Here is a 27,680-nt window from a genome sequence, read left to right as displayed (position 1 = left end):
AAACATAAGCTCATATCGTTACAGTGGAGGAAGCAACATAGACACCTGACTTTATTTCTACAGAAAAATTCCACTCCCTACAGATGGATTGTTCGAGAAGGACTTATCTTCACCTTTAAAGAGAAAAAAAGAAAAGATTGACTCTGTTGTCAAAGCAAAAGCATTTTTGGAACAGCACCAAAGTGCAGCGGAAGGAAAAGGAAAAGCGGAGGACAAAACTGCTACAGAAGACAATATGTACCATGGATCGGGAAGTTCTGACAGATCAACGAGCAGCTCTTCAGAAGGAACTCTGGACTCTGAATCAGAATTAGGAGTAACAGCTCCTAACCCACTCAAAGCTAAGTTAGCCTTTGATAAAAACAAATGTAGAGGAAAGAAAACCTGAAAATAATTGAACTCTGAATTTATGATCTCTGTGTCATTTTACATCAAAACTAATATTTGATTAACCATGCTTGTATTTGTTTGAATTAGTATTAGTAGTAGTTAACTTTTTTTCTCCTAATGAAAATTTTAATTAATAGGGAAGCATCAAGAATCTGATGAATAACCATTATATGATCCTTGTTAACTTTATATTTTAGTTTAGAAGATTCCTTACCCCTATTTCCTGTAGTGTGTAGAGATAAAAGCAATAAAAATGTTTTAAAAAAAGAAAGCTGACAAACGTTAAGGAGCATCTGGTTCATGACAATTCATTTCTATATGATAGGGTAAATATGACAAGTCATCTGCATGGGGACAGGCTACAACTTGACAATAAGCATATGGCAGGAAATGACAACCATTTAAGGAGTCAATAAATCTCTGGGGGAAATGCCATGCCAGTTTATGTTTGGATAAGAGAGTGGGGTGCCACTGGAATTGCCTACTACAATGGCTTTTTTTTTTTTTTTTTTTTTGGTAAGCCAAGTACTGGGAAGATCAGATCTCTCTCTCGCTTAGCTTCATTCCAGCTACAAACTATTCCCCCATACACATTCACGGAATTCTGATTAAATGCTTTTCTGCAAATTATAAGTCTTTGTGTTTGTTGGGGGAACACCACGAGGACATCAGACATGCAATGGGAGTTTTGTGCCTCCCAAACACACCCCAGCTTTTTTCTGTTTATGACCACAGCAAGTAGGGAGAAGCAGTTTTAGCCTCTCCCTCACAACTGCCACATGTGTGGCTTCATGTAAGGGTGGTTTGCAAAATGCAGGAAGGAGAAGCTAAAGCGGCTTCTCTCTACCTGTTTTGGTCACAAGCATAAAAAAGCTGGTAAGTGTGTGGGAGAGACAAAAGTCCCATCACATCTGATGCAAAGTCCTCATGTCGTCCTCTAACAAATACAAGGTCTTTGTAATGTGTGGAACAGAAGATGGTCACTTACCATCCATTACAATATCTTCCACTTTCACAAGTACTAGAACTCCAAAATGTAACTGCTTTGCAATATGCTTTGCAGGATACATTTTCTACTCCATCCAGTATTGATCCTTCCAATACTCCATACAGAAGTATTTTTCTTTCAATGACGAGAAAAGATTTACACTATTCAATGTCAAGAACAAAATTAAAAAGAATCTTTTAATGGTTTTTAAAATGGAGTTACTGTCAGAGGCTGTTTATCCTTGCACAGTTAATGGCTATCAAAATAGCTTTTCTTGGATTTTGGCAAATGTGCCATAAATTTAAAAAATCTAATGGACCCCATTCAATATCACTTTGAAGAATTGGATCATAAATTTTTTTTTTAATGAAAGGAAAAATAAAATGCACAGTAAGGAGACTTTACCACCCATAGGTAAATGTGTATGTAATTAGGGATGGGCACAAACTTGCGAACAAACTAAATTTCCTGACGAATTCTGGCTGGTTTGTGGTTCACAAACCGAAGTTCGTGGCAGATCAACTGGCACGAACTTGCCATGAACATTCATGTAGTTTGTGGTGGCTCGTGAATGGATACATTTGCAGACAGACTGCCTTTGCTCAAACAAAATGTTTACCAATCTTTAAAGCAACTTCAAAGCAATGGGAGGGGTGGAATTCTCCAGCCTCGGAAACACCAATAGGTTCCCTGTGTGTTTAATGTCTGTAGCTTGCACTTTTGAACCTGTGCCTGACATTTCCCCCCAAAAGCACTTTTGGGGGGCATCTTCTTAGGGGGGTCATAACTCGGATCCCCCAAGTCCAATCTGCATATACCTTTAAGGGCATGGAGAACAGCATCAGGAGGAGGTATCCTGCAAGTTTGATGTCTCCAGCTTGCACAGGGTCCGTTCTATGCACACCTGAACCTGCACCTGTAATTTCCCCAAAAAGCACTTTCCTGGGGGCACCTTCTTGGGGGGGGCATAACTTGGACCCCGTACATCCACTCCTCACCAAACTTGGGACAGCAGGTAGAAGAGAGACAGCCAGAGATCCCCTGTGAGTTTGGTGTCCCTACCACCCCAGGGGTCCATTCTACTGTGTCATGAACTGAACTGGTTTGTCTGGCGGCTAAAAGTTTGTGATGGTTCGTGGTTCACCAACCAGGCACACCACGAACCACCAACTGAACCGCATTTTCCCAGTTCGTGCCCATCCCTACATGTGATATAATTAAGTCAAGAAATAGCAGCTTACATTCTGCCATTTTTTCTCTGGTGATAACCCAACAGCAGGGTTGGTACATTATGTAATCCATAAGGAAAAAAACAGTTCTCAAAAGAATCCAATTTCCTCACACTTCTATTTCAGTTGGAAATATATTTCAGTCATCAAAGCAGAGTGCAATTTATTCAAATAGTAACTTAAAAATATAATATCTCCAAATAGCAAATAAATTCTCATCAGCTTGGAAGAATATAGAAAATCAGCACATTATCAAGACATTTTTCACCCCAGCTTTGCAACTTAACTGTATTTAACAGTTCTGATGAACAGAAAGCAGCAAGGAGTTTCTTTGTGTTTAAAGTCTATCCTCTGGTACGCAGAAAAAAATAAGAAATATTTTTAACATAAGAGAAAACTTACTAGGATTTTTCTCCAATAGGATAATGTGTTAGACTTGAAAGGGAAAAAAGTTCACAAGATCAACACAGGATTTCCATTTGATGGCATCAATATGTCTAACTCTCAACATGGCCCTATTAAATACAAGATGGGAGGCTTGAATAGACAAGCCAGATTTTTTACAAACCTGAAAATAGCTCAGGTTTGCAGAAAAAAATACATTGGGGATTAAAAGCCCACAAAATAACAGAAGTAGCACCTGTAGCTTTAAGAAATGAATGGCTTCATGGGACAGTTGCTACACAACCACAACAGTATTGCCAGACTTCAAGCCTTGATTTGTCAGTAAAAGGCAGAGTGAAGGGACAGGACTTTCCCAGGGCTGTTTGGGCCTTTGAAGACAAAATAATTGGGGCCTTGCCTGGTGGCAACTACCAAAAAATGTACTACCACCCAACCTGCATGACTAATCTTGATTAAAAAGGTAAAGGTTCCCTTGCTCGAAAGCCAGTCGAATCCGACTTTAGGGTTGCGGTGCTCATCTCCATTTCAAAGACGAAGAGCCAGCGCTGTCCGAAGATGTTTCCGTGGTCATGTGGCCGGCATGACTAAATACCAAGGCGCGCGGAACGCTGTTACCTTCCCACCGAAGTGGTACCTATTTATCTACTTGCAATTTCTTGCTTTCGAACTGCTAGGTTGGCAGGAGCTGGAACTAGAGATGGGAGCTCACTCCATCATGCGGCAACTCGGGTCTCGAACTGCTAAACTACTGACCTTCCACAGCCTGCAGTTCAGCGTCTTAACCACTTGATTAAAAGGTAAAGGTTCCCTTGCTCGAAAGCCAGTCGAATCTGACTCTAGGGTTGCGGTGCTCATCTCCGTTTCAAAGCCGAAGAGCCAGCGCTGTCCGAAGACGTTTCCGTGGTCATGTAGCCGGCATGACTAAATACCAAGGCGCACGGAACGCTGTTACCTTCCCACCGAAGTGGTACCTATTTATCTACTTGCAATTTCTTGCTTTCGAACTGCTAGGTTGGCAGGAGCTGGAACTAGAGATGGGAGCTCACTCCATCATGCGGCACCCGGGTCTCGAACTGCTGAACGACTGACCTTCCACAGCCTGCAGTTCAGCGTCTTAACCACTTGAGCTACCGCAGCTCCACCAACCACTTGATTACTGCTGTTCAAAAGCTGCTACCCCATGAAAACCCATCTGCTGTAGTGCTTATAATTTTAGATTAGAATCTGGAAAACACCAGTTCAAATCCCCACTGTGCCATGGTGTTCACTGGATGACCCTGGGCCAGTTACATATTCCCAGCCTAACTTACTTCACAGGGTTGCTGTTAGGATAAAAAAGAGAAGAGGTTAGTGTGAGCTGTTTTGGATTCCCATTGTAAAGAAAGGCAGGATATGAATGAAGTAAATAACAAATATAGCTGAAGATGGGGGAAGATAAATGGTAGGTTGTTTGGTGAGTAGGAAGGAGAGAAGGAAGCAAGGACAAAAATCCTAAATATAAATACACATTGATGGGGTCTGAACTGGCAGAGACTGAGCAAGAGAGAGATCTTGGAGTTGTAGTGGATAACTCACTGAAAATGTCGAGACAGTGTGTGACTGCAATAAAGAAGGCCAATGCTATGCTGGGGATTATTAGGAAGGGTATTGAAAACAGATCAGCCAATATAATAATGCCCCTATATAAATCAATGGTGAGACCTCATTTGGAATACTGTGTGCAGTTCTGGGCACCACACCTTAAAAAGGATATTATAGCTTTGGAAAAAGTGCAGAAAAGGGCAACTCGAATGATAAAAGGGTTGGAACACTTTCCCTATGAGGAAAGGTTAAAGCGCTTAGGGCTCTTTAGCTTGGAGAAAAGACGACTGAGGGGTGACATGATCGAGGTTTATAAGATTATGCATGGGAAAGAGCAGGTAGAGAAAGAGGTACTTTTCTCCCTTTCTCACAATACAAGAACTCGTGGGCACTCCATGAAACTGCAGAGCGGTCGGGTTAGAACGGATAAAAGGAAGTACTTCTTCACCCAAAGAGTGATTAACACATGGAATTCACTGCCACAGGAAGTGGTGGGTGCTACAAGCATGGACGGCTTCAAAAGGGAATTAGATAAGCATATGGAGCAGAGGTCCATCAGTGGCTATTAGCCACAAGGTATAGCTAGGGGCTCTGGGGCAAGTGATGCTCTGTCTTCTTGGTGCTTGGGGGGGGTCAACAGTGGGAGGGCTTCTAATGTCCTGGCCCCACTGGTGGACCTCCTGATGGCACTGGTATTTCTGGTCACTGTGGGATACAGAGTGTTGGACTGGATGGGCCTTTGGCCTGATCCAACACTGGCTTCTCTAAAAAAAAAAAAAGACAGGTGAGGATGTGGGGGTTTGCCAGGAGGAGGGAAAGAAAATGTGTAGGAAAGAGGACATGGGGAAATGACGTACCTTGTGGGTTTGGCACAATACAAGTGGGCCCAACCCTGCAGCCTGCATCACTCAACTGGGCCATAGTTTTCCCAGGCAAAAGCTGCAAAGGGTAAGAAAGGAGGGAAAGCTGAAGATGGGGCAGACAAAGGTAAGTAGGCTGGTGGGTGGGAAGGGGAGAAGGAAGCAGAAAAAGGGGAGGCTGTTGGGGATTTCAGGAATGGGAAAGAATAGTGTGAGGGGAATAAGATGCCCCCATGAGTCCTTGTGGGTCCCTCCACTTGTTAAATGACAATACTGGACAATGTGCTGCTATCTGTGTGTACAAAGCAGACAGTTTTCCCATGTTCTCCACTGCTGCAACTTCTCTCAGCCCCCAGAAAGACCATTCCTGGGGTGCAGGATTGCAGAGAACAGCCACAAGGATACACAGACTGGAGCAAAAACAGACAAGGGAATAAAACTGTCCCCTCCCCTCAGCAGAGCTGTGCTTGTGGAACAGGAAGGAAGATCAGTTTTGACTTCTTGCCCTTCCTCACTCCAGGGTTCCCGGTACACACAGATACTCCTCCATACTGGACCCGCAATGCCAGTACTGATCCTTCCAGGGGACAGAAAAAGCCACAGCAACGGAAGAGAATGCAGGAAAACTATGCCTTCCACACTCAGAGTTCTAAGATACTGAACAATATTTTAAAAAATCAGAGCTTTTAAAAAGTTCATTGATAAAATGGTGAAGAACGAATGTAATCATATTTTTGAAAGCTTTCAATTCCATTCTGTCCTCAGGCATATGACTCCTCCTCCATCCTGTACTGTCCTGGCACCAGATCTTGTCTTTACCAGTGGCTGTTGATGTTTTGGGTCTGGTGAGGTGAAATAAAATGATAACATTGAACAGAATACAAAAGAAGGTATTGACCCGCCCTGCTTCTTTCATTCATCTTTGTAAAAGTACAGATTTGAATCAGTTAAAAGTATACAATTCAGAGTTAACTAATTTTACATTCCACTATTTTCAACAGTAACAAGTTATATGTTGTTAAAAATATTAACTGTAAGAACTAGTTTGCCCACCTGGCAACAGCACAGACCACTACAAATCAGAGAACTGGGAACCAAAAGCCCAGTACAGACTTCCACCCTATGTCATCATAGATCCACTAAGGATGAGGAGACAATAAGGAATCTACAACACGTCTGGTTTAATGATTCTTCAATTAATATAACAGAATTTTCAGGAAAGCACATTTGCTTAAGAGTTCAGTCTTGAGCAAATTTGAAAAGGTTTTCTGAGTCTGCTGCCAAATCTTTCTCAATAAGGAAATATTTTGTAGCAACAGGAAATATTTTTGATTCAGAAGTTCCTTTCAGCAACTGAACAGCTCTATTTAACCAAGTCCAAATAGGTCAAAGTACATTTTTATAAATGAATTAGCATTCAGTTTTCTTCTTGTCTTTCCTTGTTCTTTTGTTCTTCCCCGCCTGCTTAGATACATTTTCCTGTAGGAGGGAAAAGAGAGGGGAATCAAATTACCTCGGTTTCATGAATTTGGGGTGTTTTTACCATAAACCATCCTGCTTTTCTGAGCACTACTAGTACTCATTCAAAGATACTGAACCTACAACAAACACTGTTCAGTTTAAAATACCTCTGCCTCCCTTGAAAGCATTCTGAAAAGATTTACATAATCTAGACAATATTACAGAAAACATCTGTGAAACAATGTAAAAAGTTTATAATTGTGAGACCTTATAGAGAAAGTTCTGATTACGCTCTGTATAGGAGCACTGATTTTAATCCTAATCTGCAATGGGCAGGCACCACAAAGAAAGCCCTTTCTTGTCATTTAATATGGATCATATCCCAGAAATGATGTTCTCTAAACAAATATTTATTTAAATATTTATATTCTGCTCAAATGCATCCGAAGGTTGTCTAATCAAAATGAAAGACTGAAAACAAAACAAATGTAACAATTAAAGCCTACACAGAAAAATTACACAACAGTTTAAAGAAGAAAACTCTTAAGACAGCAAATCAGAAGAAGAGCTGCAACACCAATAAAAAACAAGACCAGGGATAAGCAGGAAATCAGTAGCACTGAATATCTTTATCTAAGGAGCCTAAATGTTCTCCTGCTGACACCAGAGTCCTGGAATGCAATCAGAGAGGCTGTAAGAGGGGTCTCCTGGGGTAAAAGAATTCTGCAACCTTGGCACATTTCACTGAGAAACACCATTCCCCTCCCCAACGAGGGCTACTCAGCAGATCATAGCATGCAGGTAACCAGGCATAAGACTACACAACACTCTTCCAAAGCAGCTCCATGTAGAGCTTGTTACAGCAGTCCAACATGAATACAACTAAAGCACAAATTGCTCATTTCTCTCCAGGAATGGGTGTAACTTGACAAAAAAAGCTTAAATTAGTACAATATATTCCTCGCCACTATCTAAAGATCCAGCACTGGATCTAGTAACACAGAAAAACTGCGAGCCTGAATCTTAAAGTTCAACCCCATCCCACGGAGAGGTTAGTTCAGTATTCCAATCCCAATGTCAGCAAGCTGCCATTCTGTTTTCTGTGACCTCTGTGTACATATCCTTCCCTGTTGCACCCGGCTTGGTTTCTATCATCCTGCTCCTGCGTTGGAATGCAAAAGATAACTGCTGGAGGTTGTGTGGGGGAGAAGATGCTGTAATGCTTGGCTATTGCTTTTCCCATGAGTATTGCACCTGTGTTTTGTCTAATGCTCTGCCTGGTTCCCATAGACTGGGCGCGCAACTGTTTCATTAGCCCGCCAGCGGGAAAGCTGTTCATTGGACCTGTATCTATTTGAAGTTCCTTTATTATGCTTGCCCTAACTGTGTATCCCCAGTTCTAACAAAGAACGTGTTTGAGTATGTCTTCAACGCTTTGAAATAAATTTTGCTTTTCTTGAAAACGTGGATTTATTCTCGATGCTTGGGGATCCAACATATTGTTAGAACTCCCTTTTTCCTATCGTTCCGAATCTGGCAAGATCATGAGCGGAATTGAGGGAAATCTTCCTAACACGGAGGGGGACTCGGGATCGGTCCCACAAACCTCCGCGTCTTTGGTGTTCACGACTGCAGCCTCGATGGAGGGTGCCGTGGGGGGAGCGATTCCCCGCCTGCCTGCACATCTGTCTTGGCCGCCTCCGACCCCTTCGCAATGGGGTCCGCGGAAGACTCACCAGCAGGATGATTGGACTATGTACAACACTCAGGGCACCCGAGAGGTGTACTCCCGTCGGGGGAGCGGATTACGTGAGAGTCTGTTTGACAAGGGATTGTTCCCGGAGCCGGGGACTACCTCGGAGAAGGGGAGTTCCAAGCAAGACCTCGAGGAGTGGATGTTCGAGCCATCGGGGCCGCGAGGCCACGCAGAGGATGAGGAGGGCACCGGAGCCTTCCAAACGGAAGAGGACTATGACCCACCCCCGGACTATCGACCTCGGGACCCCATCCCGGAGGAAACCACCGGGGAACGACTGGCAGAACTGGAATACTCGGTGAGGGACTTGTTGAGGACATTCCAGGATGTAATGGAAGCTCTGCCGGGAATGATGGACGTTAGAATGGCTAATTTCCTTGACGCACACGCCGCGCAGCAACAAGTTGTCCCTGCACCGGGAGTTCCCGCACCGCAGGTGCCTGCTCAGCCGCCGACGGGACCTCCGCTGCAAGTACCGGGAGTTCCCGCGCCGCAGGTGCCTGTCCAGCCGCCGGCGGGACCGCCTCAGCAAGGGCCTGTGCAACAGCCGATGCCGGGGGGTCCGCCGGTGCCGGGTCTGCCGCCACCGATGAGGCCAATGCCAGCGGGGCCACCGGTTGGTCCGGGTCTCCCTCTCAGGGGAGTTCCGGGTCAGCTGGGACCGTTGGTACGGCCTCCATGGCCCAGACCCAAAGATCTACTGGAGGCTACCTTTGACGGCAACCCAGATGAACTCGCTTTCTTCACGGTGAGAGTGCATAAATTCGTAGAAGAGAGCCGACACCTGTTCCGAAATGAAGCTGGTCTTATTGATGTCATCTCGGCAAGACTAAAAGGAGACGCCGCCACATGGTATGTTGGACTGCACAATGACCGCGGTCCGGAACTTTTGAATTTGCGAGCATTCATGTGGGCGCTGCGGGCGAGGTTTGAAGATGTCAACGCGAGCCAAAGAGCTAAAGCGTTTCTCCGCACCTACCGCCAGAATAAGAAGTCGGTTCGCGAGTACACACTGGAATTCCACAAGCAGGCAGCAAAGCTCCGAGACTACCCTGATCATATATTGGCTGAGATGTATCGATTGGGACTCAACGCAGACATCCGAGAAACGGTTCTGAAGACTGTCAATCCTGTCTCCCTGATGGCCTGGACCCAGGAAGCTGAAAATGCAGAGGATCGGCTCACCACCATCAAACTCGACTTGGCTGCTACGACCAACAGACCCGCCGCTGCCAGTGCCTCCAGACCCAAGACTCAACGCCTGTCGGAATCGGCACGAGAACTACGTATGAAGATGGGGCTCTGTCTCAAGTGCGGGGAGAAGGGGCATTTCGCTGTGGATTGTGGCAGCCGTCAGGTAAAAGACAAGCCGCCTACTCCAAGCCCGAAGACACCGCTGACGGGGAAGAAGGGGATGGCTAAACCGCGTTTCTCCAAAGCTCTGCAGGCGGCCCAAGGCCTGGAGGGAATCGAACCGTCTGCTGCCGAGTCAGAAGAGGAGGTGGTGGCTGAAACGGCGGAAAACGACAACGGCCTGTTGTGAGAGGCGCAAAACGACACGGCCATTCTAGCTCTGCGCCCAAGGTGGTGAGAGAAACCCCTTCCCTGTTTTTCGTGACTGTCTCGTTAATGAATCCGCTCCTGGGGACCCACGTTAGGGTGAGAGCGTTGATTGATTCTGGGTGTGGGAGGGATCTCATCAGCCCTAGAGTGTTATTGGCACTGGAAGCGGGGATAGTCCCCTTGAAGTCTCCCATCATTTTTACCCAAATGGATGGGGCACCCATGGAACCTTGTACACACGAGACTATGGCTTTGCGGTTGGGGGCTGGCGATCATTGGGAATCCAGATCCTTCATTGTTACCCCTAAATCGCAGTTTGACTTAGTACTGGGGAGTCCCTGGTTGTTTACCCATGACCCTTACATCTTGTGGGAAGAAGGGGTTGTCAAATTTGTGTCGGCTAAATGTGTAGATCACTGCTGGTTGGACTCGTGGGGGGACCAGCCGACCGCACAGTTCCCCTGCGGCGCTTTGCAGCCGGAAGAGTTAGCTTCTTTGCCTCGAGAGTATAGAGACTTGGCGAAAGTGTTTGGCGAAGATGAAGCTAACGAATTGCCCCCCCATCGCTCTACTGACTGTGCTATTGAACTTTTGCCTGACTGTAAATTACCTAAAGGTAAAATCTATGCGATGGGGCCGGCTGAGAAAGTTGAACTGCGGAACTTTATTGATAAAAATCTAGCCCGGGGTTTCATTCGCCCGGCTTCCTCCCCTTTCGCCGCGCCTGTACTTTTCCGAAAGAAGAAAGACGGGGGGCTTAGATTGTGCACTGATTATAGGGGTCTGAACGCTGTTTCTTTGTCCAATGCCTACCCCCTCCCGCTAATCAAGGACTTGGTAGCTGAGGCCACCAAGGGCAAAATCTTCTCGAAACTTGACCTCCGAGATGCATATTTCCGTGTGCGCATTCGGGAGGGGGATGAAAGTAAGACTGCATTTAATACCCCTTTGGGGCAGTTTGAGTACCTCGTTATGCCCTTCGGGCTTCAAGGGGCTCCGGGGGTCTTCATGAACCTAATCAATGAGGTCCTACATGAGTTCTTGTTCAAAGGAGTGGTCCTTTACCTTGATGACGTGTTGCTGTACTCTCAGGACCTCCCGTCGCATATTAAATTGGTGCGCCAGGTCCTTAAGCGACTTTATGAACACCACCTGTTTGCAAAGCTGTCAAAATGTGAATTCCACAAGACATGCATTGACTTTTTGGGTTATCGCATCTCTGGGGGGAAGGTGGAAATGGACCCTGCTAAAATACAGGCTGTACTTGACTGGGAACCCCCCAGGACCCGCAAACAATTGCAAATGTTCCTCGGATTTGCCAATTTTTACAGAAATTTCATCCAGAATTTCGCTCAAATTGCCCTTCCTCTGACTGATTTGCTAAAGACCAAGGGGAAGGGTTTTGATGCTACGAAACCAGGCGCCCCGCTTAAATGGTCCCCTGCTTGCGCAGAGGCTTTTGAGAAACTTAAACTGATGTTCACCTCTGAGCCAGTGCTGGCGCGCCCTGATGAAACTAAAAAATTCATTGTCCAAACTGATGCCTCGGATGTGGCAATGGGGGCCGCTATTTTGCAAGAAGGGGAAGATGGTCGTTTACACCCCCTCGCATTTGTGTCTAAAAAGTTTTCTGACGCTGAACGAAACTGGGGGATTTGGGAGAAGGAGGCATCAGCGATCCGGCTGGCTCTCTCCACTTGGAGGCAGTGGTTGGAGGGGGCGCAACTGCCATTTGAAGTCTGGACTGACCATAAAAATCTGGAAATGCTGAAATCCCCCCGTTCTCTCAACGCTAAACAACTTCGTTGGGCGGACTTCTTTGCTAAGTTTCGATTCACTCTTCGTCATTTCCCTGGGACGGCTAATTCCCTGGCTGACGCGCTCTCACGCCTCCCACAACATGACAGTCAGCGTGAAATCATCATGGACTCTGTTTTTTCCCCCTCCCACCTGGGGGGGGCTGTGGTCACCCGTGCGCAAGCGCGATCCATTCCGCGTTCTGATGAAACTTCGCCTTCCCTTTTCCCTGGGGGGGGGGGGGCTGGGTCCAGAAATATATGTCTGCTTTTACTGCTGATGATGATGCCTCCCTGAAAGCGTTGCCAGATTGTGTCCGTAGCCCTGAAGGTCTGATTTATTCTGGAGACAAACTGTATGTGCCTATTTCAATGAGGAGGGAGGTGATGGAGTCTGCTCACGGTTCGAAACTGGCAGGGCATTGGAGTTTTGTTAAATCTCTGCAACTCATCCGCAGACAGTTCTGGTGGCCACAGATGCGCAAAGACCTCTTGACTTTTGTTCGGTCCTGCCAAACCTGTGCCTTGACTAAACCCAGAGTGGGCAAGCCTCCTGGTCTTCTGCAGCCACTCCCTACCCCATCGAGACCGTGGGAAGTGGTGTCCATGGACTTTATTACTGACCTCCCTGCGAGCAAAGGGAACACTGTTATTTGGGTGGTTGTTGATTTATTTTCTAAGCAAGCTCATTTTGTGCCTTTTCCTTCCTTGCCTACAGCTCAGAGGTTGGCGAAATCGTTTATGTCTCACGTGGTGAAAATTCATCAATTACCTGCTAAATTAATTTCTGACAGGGGGACCCAATTTGTTTCTAAGTTTTGGAGGGAACTTCTTTCCATTTTAGGGGTGGAACAAGGGCTCAGCAGCGCGTATCATCCTGAAACTGACGGACAAACGGAACGAGTTAATCAGACCCTGGAGCAATATCTGCGTTGTTTTACTAATTATCAACAGAATGATTGGTGTGAATTGTTGCCTCTTGCTGAATATTGTTATAACAATACTGTCCATAGCTCCACGGGCATGTCTCCTTATAAAGCTGTCTCTGGTTACGACAGCCCCCCCCTCCCTTTCCTGGAGGGGATGGGCCAACGTCCTGTGGGGGATGCTGATACCTGGTGTATGTCCTTGCAAAAAGCATGGCCTCTGCTATGCCAAACACTTGACGCAGCCAAGGCTGCTTACAAGACCCAGGCAGACAAGGGTAGGGTGGTGGGGTTTGATCTGAAACCTGGGGATCTTGTGTATGTCTCGACCAAGAACATTAAGATGCTGCGGCCTAGCAGGAAATTGGGGTGGAAGTTCATAGGTCCATTCAAAGTGCGTAAAGTCATAAATGATGTGGCGGTTGATGTTGTTTTGCCTAAGAATTTACGTGCTCTGCATTCTGTTTTTCACATGAGCCTGTTGAAGAAGGATCCTGGCCCGTCTCCCTGGAGACCAGCAGTTACTCCTCCTCCACCTGTCATTTTGGAAGGGGATGAACATTTTGAGATCGCTGATATCCTTGATTGTAAATTGAAACGTGGTAAACTCTGGTACCTTATCGAATGGGTTGATTTCGGTCCCCAGCACCGCGAATGGGTGGAAGAAGGGGATATTCGGGCCCCTTACCTGATCCGTAGTTTCCACAGAAGGTTCCCGGACAAACCGGGAGGTCTCCCGCCCAGCCCGGGAGATCTCCCGCCCGGCCCGGGAGGTGTGTTGTAAGTGTATTTTAAGGGGGGCAGTATGTCAGCAAGCTGCCATTCTGTTTTCTGTGACCTCTGTGTACATATCCTTTCCCTGTTGCACCCGGCTTGGTTTCTATCATCCTGCTCCTGCGTTGGAATGCACAAGATAACTGCTGGAGGTTGTGTGGGGGAGAAGATGCTGTAATGCTTGGCTATTGCTTTTCCCATGAGTATTGCACCTGTGTTTTGTCTAATGCTCTGCCTGGTTCCCATAGACTGGGCGCGCAACTGTTTCATTAGCCCGCCAGTGGGAAAGCTGTTCATTGGACCTGTATCTATTTGAAGTTCCTTTATTATGCTTGCCCTAACTGTGTATCCCCAGTTCTAACAAAGAACGTGTTTGAGTATGTCTTCAACGCTTTGAAATAAATTTTGCTTTTCTTGAAAACGTGGATTTATTCTCGATGCTTGGGGATCCAACACCCAATCCCCCACACTTTCAGTTTGTCAGCTTTAAACTGCTGCTTGCTTGCCCTCATTCAGTCCATCACAGTGGGTAAATGCCAGACACGTATTCAGAATCTCCACTGGCAAAGGGGTGGTCAGCGTCTCCCTTACTTTGTATCCAAAAGCAGGAATACTGGCTTCCTATTGTACCACAAAGGTTTCCATGCAGCAGGCTGCACTTAAAGTCCTCCAAAATCTGTGGTACTGCCTGTATACTAAACAATTTGGCAACTGTTACAACTGCCTATTTATTTATGTATTTCATTATATTTATACCCCGTCCTCCCCACGAGCGGGCTCAGGGCAGTTTACAACAAGGCACAAAGTGCATACAATATAAAACAGGTAAAACAGTTAAAATTCAGTTCAATCAGGATGCAAGAATAGAAAAATCCCAACGTCTTGCATACCAGAAGGGGAGGGCCAGGGCCATAGATAGATGTTATTCAGCCCTCTGCCAGTATCGCTCTATAGTGGTAGTGGCAGCTCCTACTCGAAATCTTGGCAGAAGAGCTCCGTCTTACAGGCCCTGCGGAACTGCAAAAGGTCCCGCAGGGCCCTGATCTCCTCCGGGAGCTCATTCCACCAGATAGGAGCTGCCACTGAAAAGGACCTGGCCCTCGTTGCAGCAAGCCTGGCCTCCTTGGGGCCCGGGGTCACCAGCCGGTGTTGTGACCCCGACTGAAGTGCTCTTTGGGGCATATGTGGGAAAATGCGGTCCCTCAGGTATGTCGGACCCTGGCCATGTAGGGCTTTAAAGGTAAGCACCAGCACTTTGAAGCAAATCTGGTATGCTATAGGCAGCCAGTGCAGCACTTTCAGTACAGGTCGGGTGTGCTCCCACCTAGGGGCGCCCACCAGCAGCCTGGCCGCAGCATCCTGCACCAGCTGCAGCTTCCGGATTTGCGACAAAGGCAGCCCCATGTAGAGAGCGTTACAGTAGTCTAGCCTCGAGGTGACCGTCGCATGGATCACTGTAGCTAGGTCATTGCGGTCGAGGAAAGGAACCAACTGCCGTACCAGCCGGAGATGATAAAAGGCCAATCTGGCAGTGGCTGCCACCTGGGCCTCCATCGTTAAGGTGGGGTCCAGGAGCACTCCCAGACTCCTAACCCCCGAAGCTGGCACCAAAGGTGCCCCGTCGAAGGTCGGAAGCAGGAGCCCCAACCCCGATCCAGTCCGACTCAAGCACAGGACCTCCGTTTTCGCCGGGTTTAATTTCACCCTGCTCAGTCTGAGCCACCCAGCCACGGCTTATAAAGCCCGGTGCAGATCTTCTAGGTTGGAGTCCGACTGGCCGCCCAACATCAAATAGAGCTGGGTGTCATCTGCATATTGAAATGTGTTTTATGAAATGCTGTTTTATGAAATGCTGTCAGATTAGACTATTTTCATTTTATACCAGAATTTAGCCTCCTAAAATCAAGGTTCCCTGTCACTGTGCATTTAAATCTCTATATTCCACTCTCTTATCTCCACTTCTTTGTTCCATAAAAGCTCATCTGCTCTTAGCTCTCTGCTCTGTTCTGCTGCTGCTTTATTGGCCTCAGCTATTTCCCAGGCCATTTCTGTTGCTGTTTTCAGAACCCATGTTCCCATGAAAGACTTTTCTGTCCCTCCAATTAGGTTTCCCCTGTCCATGTTTTGCACTACTACTAAATCTTCTTTACTACTCCTTTACCAACGTTTGTCTGCTCCCTTGGCCTTCGTCCTGTTGTCACTGAACAGAGATCATAGTATCCTGAGAACAGTTCACACCAAGCAGAATACGAAACATGAGGTTTCAAAGGGCAGCAATTTGAACCTGTTGAAGCAAATTTAAATAGGACTGCTGAGGCACCTTAAAAACTAGAATCCATGGGTAAAAGGTAAAGGTAAAGGTTCCCTGGCTCGAAAGCCAGTCGAATCCGACTCTAGGGTTGCGGTGCTCATCTCCGTTTCAAAGCCGAAGAGCCAGCGCTGTCCGACGCCGTTTCCGTGGTCATGTGGTCTGCATGACTAAACGCCAAGGCGCACGGAACGCTGTTACCTTCCCACTGAAGTGGTACCTATATATCTACTTGCAATTTCTTGCTTTCGAACTGCTAGGTTGGCAGGAGCTGGAACTAGAGATGAGAGCTCACTCCATCATGCGGCACCCGGGTCTCGAACTGCTGAACTACTGACCTTCCACAGCCTGCAGCGTCTTAACCACTTGAGCCACCACATCCATGGGTAGCCAACTACAATTACATGCATTTGAACATGCACACATTTCATTCCCCCTGGGGATGTCCCCAGGTAGGGTGGAAGTGTGTTCTGATGTGCCGTGCTTTTCAAGCATGCAGGCCTACACTGAAACTGGCATGTGGAAAGATGATTTAGATATACCCCTCCTCCAGGTTGTTTTCACAACCTGAAGTGGCCCTGGGAGTGCTATTTGCCCTGTTTTAGAAATGCAACATGTAGAAATACAACGGAACATTCAGCCCTCCATGGAACAACATTCAGTCCTCCATGGGACCACCTTTCCCCATAAGGGACCACATTTCCCCATATATTCCCCCAAGGGCACTACGGTCGGGGAGTTATTCCAAGCCCCAGGGACATCACATTTGCTGCTACCAGGGCCAGGGCTTTCTCGGTGGCGGCTCCTACCTGGTGGAATGAGCTCCCGGGCCCTGCGGGACCTTTCGCAGTTCCGCAGGGCCTGTAAGACAGAGCTCTTCCGCCAGGCTTTTGAGTAGGAGCCGCCGCCACCACTATTCCATCTTCATTATTTCTACATCATCCCACCCCCCACCACCATTCATGTGGGTACCATCAGTGTGCGAGACAACCCTGGATTGAGAAGGGATGACAGTGCTACTGGTTTGGGATTAACTCCATCTTGGGATAAATGATTGACGTGATATCCAGGGGTCATTTCGTAGGAAAAGAGCTAGGGGAACTCATTAGCATAACTCATTAGCATATGCCACAACCCCTGACATCAGGGGCCCGGCGGTGGACCTGCAAGGCCAGCGGGAGTGCGAGGAAGCCCCGCCAAGGCCCTCCCTGGCCCCAGGCAGGCAGGGGTGGGGAGAGGCGGGGAGGAAGCAACTTACCCTCCCTCTTCTCCCGCCTCCTCCTGGCTGAATGAGGGCTGGAAGCGGGGCGGCCGGAAGCAGGGGGCGGGGCTTCATCATGTGCCCCGCCCCCCTGCACCTCACCCAGGGGAACTGCGTTCCCCCGCGTTCCCCCCCGAAATGACCTCTGGTGATATCTGGAGCACCAATATTTTATTGGATTGTACTATATTGTTTTATCCTGTTTATCTGTTTTAACGTTGGCATTCTTGCCATCTTATTAGCTGCCCTGAGCCTTCGCGGAGGGTGGGGTATAAATCTTAAAAATAAATAAATAAATAAATAAATAAAAACAGGAACCCCCCCCCCTGGAGCTGCTTCAGGTTGAGAAAATAGCAGGGGGGAAGGTCAAAGTCCTCCACTACTGCAGTACTAATCCAAACTGGGTCCAGGTGTGCTTATGAGCACAGACTTCAGAACATACGTCTCCACCTGACCCAGGAACATCCTCAGGGAAAACATAACCTGTAATTAGGCTCTGAGAGTCTTCCTCTCAGAAGTTGACCCTCTAGAACCTCCTAACTGCATTCCTCCAAATTCTACTCAAGTTCAGAAATCAGATGGGAGATTCGGGCAAATGATTATTAAAGGAGAAGTAGCATGCAAGCCAACATATTTCTCCTTTAAGACACTCTTCTACTGAATAGCTTTTAAACATGAGGAGAAGATTAGTTTGCACATTATGAGGGTGCAGCTTCTAAAAGGGAAATGTTTGGAACAGTTCAAACTGCATTCTTCCTCTTCAAGATTGTGAACTTAATTATATCTGTGTGCATTTGAGAGCAGCACTAAAGAGGAAACAGGTACTATTAGGGTCATTCTGCTAGGACCAACTTACCGAAAAATTAGTGTAGTTCTGCTCCACCAGTATATTCCTAGCACAATTGTTGATATGCTTAAAGCGATCTGGTCCAAGCAAGATACCACCATACCACCGAGACACCACAACCAAGACATTGCGAACATCCAAGATCTGAAAAAATGCACATAAGTATTGATATAAGAAAAATGTTCTATGCAATGACTACTTGTTATTGTCAACAATATGCTATGGAGGTTAAGATCTACCCATCTTGGTTAAATCTGTATTGCAAATTTGTTACTGTATTTTATTGTAATTTATTGTTTTTTAATTATGTGTTTATTGTTGTAACCTTGGCACATGGTGCCCTTGTCAGCCGCCCTGAGCCTTCGGGGTAGGGCGGGATATAAATCCAAATATAAATAAATAAATAAATAAAAATAAAACTCAAATCACACACACACAAATCACACACCAGTATAATACATTTATGAAATATTACACATTAATTCTGTATACCAATCTCTTCACCTGCACCAAGTTCAGAAATAAGAAAACCTGCTGTTTGTCCATTTGTTATTCACAAAACCAAAAATTTGGGCAAATCTTGCAGAGTTTGGGCCAATTTAAATCTGATTTCTCCATATCAATCTATGCATCGACTGTCCTCTGCTCAGCAGTTCCTCCTAATGGTGCCTTCATGGAGGGTCATTACAGGTAGCCAAATTCCATAGGGTTTTACCTGCACAAATTGGGAGGATGGATCTGATCTCTCTCCCCCTCCCCAGAGAAACATTTCCTTTTTTTTCCCTACATTTTTCCTGGGAAGAAACAAAAAGCTCACAGGGTGGGAGAAAGGCAGATCATAAGTTTCTGATGATTCATCCCTCCAGTTTCTCTACTGAATATTAGGGACTTGTGTTTCAGTTGCAGGAGGTATTCAGTGTCAGAAGGTTTCGGGGGGGGGGGGTGTCAGAGCGCTAGTTCTCTGACCTCACTGCCTCCTGGAACAGGTTTTTAAAAAGGGGCTGAATCTGTACATACGCATACATAGAAACTGATGACATAAGACTTATTTTGATGCTGTGGATTCGAAATGCAAAAATGTTTACAATGGATCTTTTGACCTGCATGAGATGGAGAAGACGGCCACCTGCAGCTGTCTCACCATCGTCTTCAGAATCCTGTAAGAAAGTCTGCTTGTCTTCACAGTATATCCTGGAAACAAAAAACAAGATGTACCACTTCGTCTTGTAGATCTGCTGTTCTCTAACAAGATGTGCATCAACCATCTTGCTTATTTCATGGAATCCCCTGCTGTTACCCAAATGCTAAAAAAAAATATTTGAATAAACAAGCTGAAACAGCTGCCAGATTCCTGTTCCATGTTTTACAACAGCACAGAGGTGAGACATTTCAGAAAGGCATTTGCAGGCAAGGTCTCATCAAGATCATCCAGAAACAGTGTTCCTTGAGTCGGCATTACAGTCTTAATAACTTCCTGATCTACTGCACTTTTTGGCTAGAGCTCCAGGCCCAGCACTGAACACAAGAAGCTGCTTTATAGTAAGTCAGACCCTTGGTCTATCAAAGTCAGTACTGTTTACTCTGACAGGCAGCAGCTCTCCAGGCCCTCAAGTGGAGGTCTTTCACACTACCTACTGCCTGGTCCTTTTAACTGGAGATGCCGGGGATTGAATCTGAGACTATCTGCACACAAGGCAAGTGCTTTTCCACAAAGCCATGGCTTACTGAACTCTTCTGTTAATCTTCACCTATGGAGCCATAGGCAACAACTAGTGTCAGTGCTGTTTTGAAGAGGCAATTGCAATTAGTGCTCACAGTTTTCCTCTGTGTGATTTCTGGATCCTCTTAATGGAAGAGAATGAACTCCAATAGCAATTTTTATCTAGTTCACTATTTTGCAAAAAAACATGAGAACTGCTTACTCACCTGTATGCATATATGTTATGAGTAGCACTGGCTATTTTCTTATTCTCATGTAGTTTGGCAAGAACACTTTTCACCTGGGTGGGGAGATTTACACAGTTATTAAAATATATGCACTACACCTTAAGATTTTACAAAGTAAGACCAATCATGCACAGTTAATCCTAAAATATCTGAATGTCCATGAACAGATATACCTAAATGCAGTCCTCAGGATGCCCATGGATGTGAATAAATTGCTAACAACAAACTCACAGTGCAAGGTGTTCAGCAAAGACTTGCCCCTGACCCCAACTCTTTCCAAGAGTACAAAGGACATCTCCAACAACTGTGTGACTATAGGGGCTGAAAGTCTATGGAACAGGATAGATGGGAAAGAAAAGAAGCTGAAGAAGGAACTGAGATGAAGCAAAGAAGAGAAACAAGAAGGCAAATGGAAGAAAAGTAGTCTGAGGTTCTTGCAAATATTTTGGTGTGCCTAGGATGGACAGCAGCTGCTGCCATGTAGAGCCCGATGTGTAGTGGGTCAGTCTTACAGGTTTGGAGCAAGGAGGAGAAAAAACAGTACCCCTTCATGCATTACTAGAGCAATGCATAAATACTGATCAGACACCAGGCAGAACATTTCCTATGAGTATGAAACTGAGGTACAAAGCCATGATAATGAACCAGCAATACATCCCAGTGTGAACCTAGGTGGCCATGAAGTTCGAGTCCTTGGTTCTATGATACCTCCGGAGGCTCAGTTCTGTTGTAACCTGAATCCATGGTTTATTTCAACTATGGGTAGTTTGTGAAACCAGAACTGAGCTCTCAGATGATCATTCAAATCCTTGTTTGCCTTGACAAACACTGGTTTCATTGCCTTCATTCTTTCTCATGTCCTCATCCCAGCTTGCATTGCAGTGATAGCAATATATGAGAGATCACGGGAAAAGCAGTTAAGAACATCCAAAATACAACTGTGATATAATTACTCAGTGTAACATTGTACAGTCAATTATATTGTTTACCGAGTACATTCATACAAGCATTTACATGCAAGGGGTATAACAGTGCATTGCAGTGATGGCGGTGCCAGAGATCTAGCCTAGGCCAAGATGTGAACAAGCAGAACCACAGTTAAAGCAATCGATGTAATAATCCATGATCATGGCTCATGTTTAAGATCAAATCATGGTTTCATGTGATTTCTGACCAGATCCTGTGGCTTATACCAATTTTCTGTCCAGAAACTGAAAACAATAGTCTGAAATGCTTTTAACTTTAGATGCTTTCTGCCCGATATGTTACAGATTCCAATACGTTACTCTCTGGAATCCAGCAAGATGTCTCCAGTATTTCTCTTACACTTTTAATCTATTGTCTGCAACTGTACGTACTAAGAGCTCAATAAGGAATTAGACAGGAATGTAGTAGCAGTTGTCTCTTTCAATGTAATAACTGTTGTTCTGTTCTTATCAGATGGCTTGTGTTCACCCTGTACTAGATAAATGCTGTGATGAAGAAACTGTTTTAATAAACAATGCATAATTAATACCACTTTAAGCAAAACATTATTAAAGCTGTGAGAGCTAGAGAGAACATGCCTGGCAAGCAAACTGCTTTTAATTCAAAAGAAAAAGTAATCTCTCTAGAGTTATCAAAATACATCTTCAATATTTATCTTTGTAGTATTCCCATTCTTTCACAGCAAATTCATTTACTCTGCTGGAGAGATGAAGACCGCTATAGCATACCTCCAATTCACAGCATCACTAATGAGAATTTTGCTGTGAAAACATCTCCCCAAGTCACTTATATATAGTTTTCCCTTGCTTAAAATAATTAACATAAATAAACCCCAAAAGCCAAAAAGGAAACCAGCATAAATAACTAACCATGCTCACAGATGCCCAGAAATGCATTTGAAACATAAGGGGGAAAGAGAATTGACTCAAGATTTTAACATGGTGTTATATATCACTGCAGAAATTGCATTATATTTATCCTCTACGAGCTCACTATGTTGGAAGGGATGTGGCTCCATGGCCTCTTTCTTCCATTGCTGGTGGTCATGTCCATGTATAGCCCACTTTTGGGATTTGATCATTAAACATATTGACACTATAACAGGTTATCTTCTTCCGAAAAGACCAGAACTTCTATTACTATCTCTGTGGGAGGATTGTGATTTACAAAAGTCAAAGTAAATATTAATTGATTTTCTGCTAGCAGCAGCCAGAGCCTCAATTGCTGTTAAATGGAAAAATAATCTACCCCCTTCAATCACCTTATGGTATGATAAGATCTGGCAATTTTATGTTATGGAAAAGATAGCTTATAATAACATACAAAATGATAATACTAAACACAGACACTGTTTTTTAGCGGTCTGGTATTCTCTGTTAGAATACATGGTTTCAAATGACAAAGTACTAAACAGTGTTTATCTTACTGACTTGTTACATTATAACTTTGTTCATCTAATTATCTAATTTTAGGTTCAAAAACAAATCTGTCACTTTAGGAATTTTAATATACGAATTTGGAAACTGGCTGTAAGTTGGAATTATTATGTATTTTGTATATTTTATTATTATTCTATGTACTGCTTCCTTTCTTTTGCTCAATAAAGTTATTTTTTTAAAAAGTTTTAACTCAGGTTGGTACATATGTACTCTATTCAAGGCATATATATTGCATCTGCTGTGTTGGATACTACCCCTTCCCATGCCTCCCATAACTTATTCCAGGGACTGGGACATCCACATGGACAAAAACTCATCTGGGACCAAGAAGAGAATCAGACAAGATCACTCCTCTTTCTTCTTGCACTAGTGGAAAAGCTGGTAAGACATAATCTCATGCTGTTCCTGGATTCGTTTGAATGTCTTAAATATAACAACATATGCTGGCTAAAGAGATTAACGCCTCCACATGAAGCTGCTTTATAATGAATCAGACTATTGGTTCATCAAGGTCAGTACTGTCTATTCAGACTGACAGTAGCTTTCTCAAGCAGTGGTTTCCCACATCAACTACTACCTGGCCCTTTTAGCTGGAGATGCTGAGGATTGAACCTGGGACATTCTGCATGCAAAACAGATGCACTACCACAGACCTATGGCCCCTCGTCCCCAAAAATTCTTTTTTTTGGGGGGGGGGGAGCTGGCAAAGGATTGTACAAGACATCAATTGAGAGGAACAAAGAATAAACTTGCATTGCACCAGATCTTCTAGTTTTTTTTAAAAAAAATCCTAAAATCAGTAAAGGATCCTAAGCAAAGATACTTATTATACCAATACATAAATGCTTTGTACAGATCTTAGAACAAAAACACAAAACACAGATTAGGTGTAGTTTCCATGCCTTTCTTTCATTTTTCCCATGTATGCAAAGGAGGACTTCTGGATCTTACTAAAAATTTAGAAGACACAGTCAATGATACTTCATTTACTTCAAGAACAGACTTCTCTCTGTGCTCTACATGGACCAATATTTAAGATGGTTTAGATCAAATGGTTCTTAGATCTTATCTAGTTGCAAAATTCTATTTTTTATGAGTTTGTGACTTTTCTAAGCAGTTTAAACAGAGGACACAGAAATGTTGAGCAAACTACTCTTTGATGATCGACTGCACCGTCAGCTGTACATCTTTAAAGAAAGAATCCATATGACTCTTTATAAAAACGGAAGAAGTGTCAAGCAAGAGCAAAGGCCGAAAGTGATTGCCACAAGCATCTTCATCCACTGATACTACATTGTCCATAGGAGAAGAGCGCTAAGAACCTGATTTCTGGTTTCATTTCTAGTTACTGACTGTTCCAATCACACTGCTTCATACACCCACGTGCCCCAGTGCCCCACAGGGACACAAACTATTAGCAGTTTCAATTAACGCTCGAGGGAACCTACTCAGCTGAAGTCAGTTAACAGCTAATTTTCACGGGACTTAGCTGTGTGATTAACTTTCACTGACTTGTGTCCCAGAAGCATATTCCTCAATCTGCAAAAGCAATTATATTCTTAGAATTTTTACTGAACTGAATGTTTCTCTTTCATTGACAGGGCTGGCCCAAGATACTTCGTCACCTGAAGTAACAAATCTAAATGCCCCCTTCTTTTGGAAAGGGGGGGGAGTATTTATCAAGCAAGTACAATGCGACAACTTCCTGAAAAAGAGGCCTCGCTCTTTAATTCGAGGTAGCCATTGCACTTAGGCCAATACCACTTGATTTCCATACCCAACAACATGCACTATACAGGGCATCCATTTCCTGTAAATCTACCACCCTATAAAGTATATACACTTCCAGTGTTTTGTGACTGGACTCCGTCCTTGTGACAGTAATTTTGTTGTGGTACCCAGTACCTCTTTTAAAAACTCCAGACATGTCTGCTGGGGACACTGGATTAGGGAACATGTGAGCAAGCCTGGGACATGCTCTCAATAGTCCAACCAAGACCTGGCCTTTATGTCTGAACTGGGGCCATGGGAATACCGACAAAGATATTTTTTTTGTCATTAGTTTCATTTTTCTTAGAATCAAAGTGTACTTGCTAAAGTTCAGTTTCAAAACATGAACCACTCTTCACAGTTGAAGAAGACGACAAGGAGGAAGAGGAGGAGGAGGTTGGATTTATATCTTCACTACCCAAAGGAGTTTCAGAGCGGCTTACAATCTCCTTTCCCTTCCCACAACAAACACCCTGTGAGGTAGGTGGGGCTGAGAAAGCTCTTTCGAGAACTGCCGTTGACAGAATCGCTCTGAAAGAACTTATGATTGACCCAAGGTCGCACCAGCATGTAGAGGAGTGGTGAATCAAACCCGGTTCTCCCAGATTAGAGTCCACACTCCTAACACACCAAACTGGCTCTGCAAATAATTCAGCCCCACCCTACTATTCCAGTGACACCAGTTCTCTTACAATGGCCCCAAACAACCAGTTTCTAATAGAATTTGGGCAGGCGTTAATCCCAGACATTTGTGGTGAAAGGAATTGTACCAAGAGAAAGTCTGCTTCGGAAGCAGACACAGAAGTCCATATGTTGTCCCTTTCAGTGCAACAGAACCTGTCAGCCCAAAGAATCTCCTTCAGTTGCCATGGCTACCCATCTTGATCTGTCTCCTTGATTTCAGTGAAAGAGCTGAGCCCCACATTTAAATCTCTCTGCCTGAAATAAATGGATCCTATATGTGCTATATGGAGCTGCGATGGCTCAAGTGGTTAAGACGCTGAACTGCAGGCTGTGGAAGGTCGGTAGTTCAGCAGTTCGAGACCCGAGTGTGCCGCATGACGGAGTGAGCTCCCGTCTCTGGTCCCAGCTCCTGCCAACCTAGCCGTTCGAAAGCAAGAAATTGCAAGTAGATAAATAGGGACCACTTCGGTGGGAAGGTCACAGCGTTCCGTGCGCCTTGGTGTTTAGTCATGCCAGCCACATGACCACGGAAACGTCTTCGGACAGCGCTGGCTCTTCGGGTTTGAAACGGAGATGAGCACCGCAACCCTAGAGTCAGACTCGACTGGCTTTTGAGCAAGGGAAACCTATATGTGCTTAATTTTGACTAGATTATACGCAAGATCTAGCCATGATGTATACTTTAATATAATTAGCTGCATATGATACCTATATTTATATATTAGGCCTGTCACTCAATTGAAAGCAGAGAATAATTCTGTGTGCTCTGATTACCCCATCAATGACCTGGTCTGCTGCATGAGTAAAAAGACTGTAAAGGGGGAAAGGCATCTCATGAGGGGGTATTCCCTGCTGTATATGAGAACTGAGAAAGTCGCTTCTAAGATGCCGTCTACCGACTGTGATTTTTGTGCACGGTTGCATTAGAAATCATTTAATTTTGTACAATTTGTCAGTTTGAAAATCACCATAGATGCAAAGTGTTTATTACATCAGGTATTGTTTCTTTGGTCGATAGATGTACTAGTATGGGGTACCGCATACATACAATGTCATTCTGACCACCTCTAGATAGATTTTGTTTCAGAGTATCTGAGATTTTCTCCATTATATAAAGGTTCCATAGCTTTTTGTATGAAGCCATTGAGAGCTGACTATGCTCATGCTTACCTTGTAAATCTTTGCTGTTTATAAAAATGAATAAAAAAGAAATCATTTAATTTATGTTTCATTAATTGGTTGTTGATCAAAAGATTTCTTATTGGTTCACCTAACTGGATCATTAACAAAACACTGCAGTTGCCTGGGTTTCCATCCATCTGTTTTTATCCCTTCCTTCCCCTGAGAAGCTCTGGGCAACGTACGGCCTTCTCTCTTTTGCCCTCACTGCACCCCTGTGAAGTAGTCTGGGTTGAGAAGGAGAAGGAGTCCTATTTCAACACTTGAACAGCTGCCCACACTAAATATGATCCAATTGACAGAGTGTTTTAGCCATATTCATGATATATGTATCAAATAATATACATGTCAACAGGGCTTTTTTTTGTAGAAAAAGCCCAGCAGGAACTCATTAGCATAAGAGGCCATACCCAACAGCAGGAACTCATTAGCATATTAGACCACACCCCTGACCACACAGCTCATTCGCATATTAGGCCACACCCCCATGTTACCAGAAGTGTGGTCATCCAACCGCACCCACCTTTTGCTTCTTATTCTGTTTACCTTGTTTGTTGTCCAAACCCAGGGCTTTTTTTGGGGGGAACAGACTCCTTTGCATGTTAGGCCACACCCCCTAATTGTAGCCAATCCTAATGAGTTCCTGCTGGGCGTGGCCAACTTGGGAGCCAGCTGGAACTCCGTTCCTGTGCGTTCCTGCCCAAAAATAGCCCTGCATGTCAAATTGGATTGAGGTGCATTATTATTAGTATGAATAGAAATAGTGTGACTGGTATAGTCCAAATGGCCCTCGTGTGAGTAAAAAAATCCAGTGAGGGAATGGTTGTACAGTTATAAGTTATATGTTTCAAATGAATAATGGCTTTGTGATCCGCCCAGAGCCCAGTTGTGGGAGGGCGAAATATAAACTCAACACACAAAGAAAAAAATATATAACTATGGGTGGGATCAACCAGCTTTTTTGTTCATTTTCTTTTGGGGGTATTTTTCTGCATTTGTGTGTGTGTGTGTGTAACTGTGTCTGGAAGCCATGGCGACCTCTGGCGACTCCTGCCGGGGCACGAAAGACATTCAGAGAAGTGGCTTGATAGCTTACCTCTGGCCTCCCGGCTGTGGTATTCTCTGGAGGTCTCCCGTCCAAATACTTGCCAGGGTCAGCCCTGCTTGGCTTCCGAGCTCTCTCCCATTCCCAAACTCCACCCTCCCCAGGCTCCACCCCTAAATCCCCAGGGATTTCCCAACCCTGAGTTGGCAACCCAGGGTTGTCAGGTCCCCCCGGCTACTGGCAGTGGAAGGGGGGGTGTAGGGTTTCCAGATCCAGGTTGAGGAAACACCTAGAGATTTGGGGAAGGAGCGTGGGGTAAACAGGGACCTCAGTGGGGTACGATGCCACAGAGTCCACCCTCCAAAGCAACCATTTTCTCCAGGGGAAATGATCTCTGTAGTCTGGAAATGAGCTGTAATTCCAGGGAAGCCCCAGTTCCTACTTGGAAGAAGAAGAAGAAGAAGAAGAGGAAGAAGAAGAAGAA

At 44.9% G+C, this 27,680-nt stretch overlaps 1 protein-coding gene across 1 annotated transcript; it reads right to left on the bottom strand.

Annotated features, from left to right (window-relative positions):
• Window positions 1-5,573: 5,573 nt before the first annotated feature.
• Window positions 5,574-20,836, bottom strand: LOC107122432 (protein IMPACT-like). The gene is made up of 5 exons (XM_015425534.1): window positions 20,801-20,836; window positions 20,072-20,145; window positions 19,246-19,336; window positions 18,155-18,289; window positions 5,574-6,932 (listed from the first exon to the last, which is right to left on the bottom strand). Exons 1-5 carry the CDS (start codon window positions 20,834-20,836, stop codon window positions 6,864-6,866), a joined length of 405 nt encoding a protein of 134 aa, XP_015281020.1. The 3' UTR covers window positions 5,574-6,863.
• Window positions 20,837-27,680: the final 6,844 nt, after the last annotated feature.

Source organism: Gekko japonicus, unplaced genomic scaffold, assembly GCF_001447785.1.
Source record: "Gekko japonicus isolate JY-2015 unplaced genomic scaffold, Gekko_japonicus_V1.1 scaffold4856, whole genome shotgun sequence".
NCBI classification, from domain to species: Eukaryota; Metazoa; Chordata; class Lepidosauria; order Squamata; family Gekkonidae; genus Gekko; species Gekko japonicus.
This window is presented reverse-complemented; position numbering and strand designations above follow the sequence as displayed.

Coding starts and splice junctions, on each gene's coding strand:
- LOC107122432 (XM_015425534.1), bottom strand. CDS start 20,836: ATGGATTCAGGTTACAACAGAACTGAGCCTCCGGAG. Junction 19,337..20,071: donor CATAACATATATGCATACAG/GTGAGTAAGCAG, acceptor TTTTGTTTCCAG/GATATACTGTGAAGACAAGC. Junction 6,933..18,154: donor AGAACTACACTAATTTTTCG/GTAAGTTGGTCC, acceptor TCCCTCCTACAG/GAAAATGTATCTAAGCAGGC.